The 6,000-nt window shown below is 45.7% G+C and overlaps 1 protein-coding gene across 5 annotated transcripts in view; it reads left to right on the top strand.

The window, feature by feature from the left end:
- The window catches only part of exoc3 (exocyst complex component 3), a 50,825-nt gene that overhangs the window by 10,595 nt on the left and 34,230 nt on the right, over positions 1–6,000 (top strand). For 3 of the 5 annotated variants that reach the window (XM_037981880.1, XM_037981876.1, XM_037981877.1), the window contains exon 5: positions 5,231–5,464. The exons of 1 other annotated variant lie outside the window; for it this stretch is intronic. In XM_037981880.1, coding sequence (XP_037837808.1) covers positions 5,231–5,464 — 234 coding nt within the window. The remainder of the gene's footprint in view (positions 1–5,230; positions 5,465–6,000) is intronic. One more of the 5 variants, XM_037981878.1, reaches the window with a different exon arrangement.

Genomic DNA, 6,000 nt, shown 5'->3' with positions numbered 1-6,000 from the left:
CTTTCTGCTTTTTGGAGTTGGCGGATACCTGGTATATTGAGAAATTCTGAAAACCTCGGCAGCTGTTCTAGCCACTGTGAGGCTGCCAGGCATGTGTGATGGGATCTGCAATCAACACTCATACTATGATGTTACGTGAGCAGAATCGCAGACTGGATGCGATCATTTTACAGGATCGCAGGCTAGACGCGGTTCCTGTACTCAGGGATGAAATGGGATAAATCTTGGAGAAAGTTGTTCGCTCGGATCTGGTGGAATAGACCTGGAATTTGGCTGTTTGGATTCGCCATTGAGAAACACCAGCGAGAATTTGAAGGCAGACGGAAAATAAGAGTCGGCCTGACCCAAAACAATTATTGTTATGTGAATCTGGCTCCCTTGGGCCAGCTTTGTTGATTAGCTATTTTCAATTCCTCTTGGATTTTATGTAAATAAGATGCTCTGCCCCCTCCCTTGCCTGAGGACATTTGTGGATCTGCTCTGGGCTGGCTGATAAACATACCATCATATTATCAAAGACATTGGCCTCTGTGATGTGATTCATGGACTTATCTGCAAACACACATACACATTTATACAAACACACTACACCAACCTCCACCGTCTCGGCTTGCCTCTTCATGTGCCACTCTGCTTGCTATCTGGACCTTGTGTGGCCTTTTTTTTCTCTTCTGCTTCTGTTAGTCTACCCTTATCAAATAGATTTGTCTTATTAATGTTTCTCTAAGAGGAAAACTTATTTATATTCAAATGGTCTATTAAGACCTGTTATCACTGTATGTTGCGTGACGGGTCAGGGGCTGTCATGCTGGTGATTCTGCACTGTGGGTCCTGGGTTCTCTGGGCGTGTTGGACGTGGACCCTCCTTGCATGGTGTACTCTTGCTGTGGAGGTTGCGCTGGGTTGGCTGTTTAGTTCCTTCGTTGGAGTGGAGGTGCACTCCTGGTCACTGTGGTGTGTTGTCTGTTGCTGTGTAGATATACCCGGCTGGTTGTCTTGCTGGAGTTTAGTGGGTTCTTTGGCCTGAGGGTCAGGTCTGGGGATCTGGACGTTCCGGGGGCGTGGGGGTGCCATCCCTGGCCCCGGTCGGTTCTCGTGGCTCTGTGCCTGTCCGTGACCTTGGCCACCTGCATTTGAGTGGATGTATTGAACCTCCCTCCCTTGGTGGGTCTAGGGTAGCGAGGGTGCCTATTGGTGTCAGCTGGGGAGCTGGTTCCCTGGGAGGACAATCTGTCCACCCCGGTCCTTTCCTCCCCATCCCCGATCGCCTCTATCCGCCCACTCCATCATACTACCACCCATGTAGGGCTTTGGGATACAGGTTCACCACTGGGGTGCGGGGAGGGTTTCCCATTTCCGCAGTCTCATGGTGACTCAGTCCCCCATTTTATATACAACTTAGACACTCTTACGAATAACATTTACATGACAAACACATATAGGGTCCGGGGGTGGGCACACCTCGTAGCATGCAGGGGATGAGCTGGTCAGTCAGTCTCACCCCCGGTGCCTGTGCTCACTCCCAAATGTTGCATGTAGACACTTAGGGTTCTGGGCAAGAGTTGAGGAGGTAAGTTGGCACTGCCTACTCTCTGACAAGGTTACATCTGTGTCAGCCGCTGCCCCATCTCCCCCATTTTAAATGCACTATATAACAACATGCATCAACAGCACATTCGAGTGGGCGGAGGGGTGTGTGGGGTCTTTCCTTTTTTTTTGCACCCGAGTTGTCTTTTTCTCGCTAGGGGTTGACAACCGGGAGAGGAAGTGGCTCACCTGTTGGCGTCTGGGCTGTGGACGGCTTGGGGCCCTGGGGGGTAATGGGGGGAGTGTGTCAGCGCTCTGGCTCTCCCGGAATTGTCTGGCAGTGTATGGCGGCGATCAAGGGTATTGCTCTGCTTTGGCGGGGGGGCTGGCATTTGCTGTGGAGGGTGCTTTATGGGTGAGGGTGTTCTGCTGGCATGCTTGGGCACCTCCGGGTCTGTGGTGTGGGATTGTTGGGGTGCACGGTCTTTGGTGCGCATGTCCGGCCTTCCTCTGCTGCTCCCTCCCGCTACTCTGGCCCCTGTCCTGGTGCTGGTCTGTGGTCATTATCAGGCGAGTGGGACGGTGGCGTGCGTCTTGTAGTGGTGCAGGGTAGCTGGGATTGGGGCTCGCTGAGGGGTGGGCTGCTTCGCCATGGGGCTGCTCTGGCTGGCTCGTCAGGTCTGGGTGGACTCCTCCTGGCCTGTCTCTATATGGGGTTGGGGCTGGTGGCTGGGCCGGGGTTTTCTGGGTGGCACCTGGCTCTCTTCTTGGCTCATGGGCTACTCTGCCCTTGCGGTGGAGGGTTGGGCTGTCTGCTCTTCTCCACCCCGGAGAGAAGAGGATCATCTCCTGGGTCCAGGGATAGGCTGCCCCTTTGGAGGACGTCACCTGGACCTGGTAGTATAGAGTGTGTATGGGGGTGTGAGTAGGTATGTTATGTTCTTTTTTTTTTGTCTGTATTTATGTTAAGCAAGTGGAAGCAAGTTTCTGTATGTGAGGTTGTGGGTGGGAATGTATGATTGTGTTTGTGTATGGCTGTTTATCTGTTGGGTTGGGTTCTGGGCTGCCACCTCTCCTGGTTCATTTTGGGTCACTCACTAATGTGCATTAGTGCATCCTGCATGGCAGAGTTCCTAGACAAAAACCACTGCTGAGCAAAAAGAACATTAAAGCTCGTCTCAATTTTGCCAGAACACATCTTGATGATCCCCAAGACTTTTGGGAAAACATTCTATGGACCGATGAGACAAAAGTTGAACACTTTGGGAGGTGTGTGTCCCAGTACATCTGGCGTAAAAGAAACACTGCATTCCAGTAAAAAAACATTTTACCAACAGTGAAATATGGTGGTGGTAGTGTGATGGTCTGGGGCTGTTTTGCTGCGTCAGGACCTGGACGACTTGCTGTGATAAATAGAACTATGAATTCTGCTGTCTACCAAAAGATCCTGAAGGACAATGTCCGACCATCTGTTCGTGACCTCAAGCTGAAACGAACTTGGGTTCTGCAGCAGGACAATGATCCAAAACACACAAGCAAGTCCACCTCTGAATGGCTGAAGAAAAACAAAATGAAGACTTTGGAGTGGCCTAGTCAAAGTCCTGACCTGAATCCTATTGAGATGCTGTGGCATGACCTTAAAAAGGCCGTTCATGCTCGAAAACCTTCCAATGTGGCTGAATTACAACAATTCTGCAAAGATGAGTGGGCATTTTGTGTTTACCTGTGTTTTCTTTGACTAATATTTAAATTGGTTTGATGTTCTGAAACATTTAAGTGTGACAAACATGCAAAACATCAGGAAATCAGGAAGGGGGCAAACAATTTTTCACACCACTGTATATCTCATATACTTTTTGTTGTTGTGGATTCTTTGTTTTGTTTTCTCTTTCCGCAGGTCCCGATGCAGATTTCAAGGGTGTTCACTTGTTTTTTCTCTATGGTTTTTCTCTTCAAACCTTTTCCTCCATCCCTTTTTTTCCCTTTCTCATCTTTGTGTCCATTACAATTAAATTTTTAAAATAAAGTTTCATATACCAAGGGGAACATCATGGCGAAAGCCAAAATGCTCCGCTTGTGATAGGAAATCTGTTGGTTCTTACCTCGACATTCAGACAACAATTCTGAGTGCCACACACCTGGACAGGACGTGAAAAAAAAATACCTCCAGGATAATGTGGACTTGTTTTGTGATTATAAGGCCCAAAATTACTGATTTTGTTGCAGCTTTTTTAAAGTTGCAGTCAAAGTTGCGATGTTCTGAAACTTTTTTTCTAACCATGGCAAGAACAAATTCATTGATTAATTAACTGCAAGTTACTTTTTTGAATATAATTTCTTCAGTGATACTCTTTAAAGTGGCAACAATCTGTTCAAGTGTAAGCTGCCGTTGGCCACATCCCCCAACACCAAACACCACACGTTAGTGTGGTGTCTGGAACACTGTGTTTATTTTGAGATGACTACATTAAAAAACATAAAAACTCACTGAAGGAATAAATGCTGCAGATTCTGGTTCGCTTCCACCTCTGCGCCACAATCTGCTCAACGTCAGCGCGGCGCAGTGTGCCATGATGTGAAGTCGAGCAGCTGACATCAGCACAATAATTTAGCACACAGACGTTTTTTTTCCGTAAATGCAACTTTTTTCCTCACACTGTAGCTAATGTAGACTATCAATTTCAGATTATTATAATTCTGACAGCAAATGCGCATATATTGTGGGTAATGTAACGTGAGAATCATTTGTGCAAACTACAACTTTCTTTGGCAATATTGCAGGGACATTACCATCAAAAATAAAATGAAGCCACGCAGCTCTGTTCTCCGTGACTGGGAGAACATGCATGGACACGTTCTATATTGCAGCCTACAATGGAACATTTTCCCTTTCCAGCAGACATTGTTCTGCTGTAAAACCAGCAGAACAAACGTGATGGTCATAAGTGGGTGGAGCTCCACTTGGGTTGCTAGGTGAGGGGCTGGGCTTGGCTTGGGGTGTGGGATCTAAAGGCAGTTCTGACACCAAAATAAACGAGTGCCACTCTCTCTCTCTTCAGTGCCAGAACACGGGGGAATCTTTAATTGTCACATCTTATTGTCATCACAAAATCCACAAGAATCCCAAAGTATCTTTGAAACTGGGCGTATTTAAACAGTCGGGATACATTGGTGTCTATTACATCTGACCAGTTTGTGATTGGTCAGAAGTTTACATAACTCCTACAACACTTACAGGAAACCAGCCAGAACAACTGGCTCAACTCATCTCAAAATAAACACACTGTTCCAGGAAATGTCTGTTATCATAAACTCCTTGTTCTGAAAAGTTCTGACAATAACAGCCGAACACTCTACACACGAACATAGCTCTTCCATAATTGGTAAGCTGCAGTCTACAGCTGCCTCTAAGTTATACAATGAAATCCTCTTCCACAGGGGTTGCTAGGTAACGGGGATTGTGACGCAACAATCACAAGGTTTTTGAAACAGACTGCTTTGTAGACACCAGAAAACATTTACTTATTGTCAAAAAAGCTGCGTTTTTTTTTTTTTTTTTGGTGCTTGGACTGTTTCTAGAAGCAGTAGATACCCAAATGGAAGTACAAAAACATGAAAAAAGTGACTTTTGCATAATAGATTCTCTTTAACCTATATAGAATAATACATTTATGCATTTCAATCTGTTTTGTTTCCCTTTAAGGTTCAAGGATTGTCAGATGAGCTTGCCAAGCAGTTATGGATGGTACTGCAGAGGTCTATGGTAACTGTTCGCCGGGACCCAACCATGTTGGTGTCTGTGGTCCGGATCATTGAGCGGGAAGTGAAGATCGATCGCCGCATGGTTGATCGAAAGAAACAGACTGGGTTCATCCCTCCTGGAAGACCCAAACGGTGGAAGGACAAGATGTTTGAGGTCAGAGGAATTCTGAAGAATGCAAGTTATTCTTCTTAAATACTCAAAAGTTAGGAAAAGTATAGCTTTATTAATTCGGGCGAAGACTAGGTAAACCTAGGTCTGTTTTTTTCTTCTTTTTATTCACATTTATTGATTATAGTTTAAGGTTCTGCAGCAGGCCTCAATTCCCAGAAGCCAACAGACCAATTACACTGTATTGGCACATACCTTGTAAGAAACTTTTTCTGGCTTGGGGAAAAACACAAGATGGGCTCTTAGAATGCAATTTTAATCATGCACTCAGGTTAGCGAGACAAAATTTTGGTACTTCTCATGGAGTATAAATCAGCCTTTATAGTTCGACCCAAGAAGTGACCTTGGCAGCACATAACAGTGCAACAGCTTCTCAGCTACCAGCTTTAATGGCTATAAATCTTGTCTAACTAGGTGTAATTCAAGTTAACTTTTACAAGTTTTTTGTTCCCACATTAGCTATTGAGCCAGAGGTAAAATCTTTGTTGGGAAATTTGCAGCTTATGAGGTCAGCCGTCTGTAGGAGCAAATTAGATCTCAGA

The sequence above is a fragment of the Kryptolebias marmoratus genome, linkage group LG20 (assembly GCF_001649575.2).
Source record: "Kryptolebias marmoratus isolate JLee-2015 linkage group LG20, ASM164957v2, whole genome shotgun sequence".
Lineage (NCBI taxonomy): Eukaryota > Metazoa > Chordata > Actinopteri > Cyprinodontiformes > Rivulidae > Kryptolebias > Kryptolebias marmoratus.
This window is presented reverse-complemented; position numbering and strand designations above follow the sequence as displayed.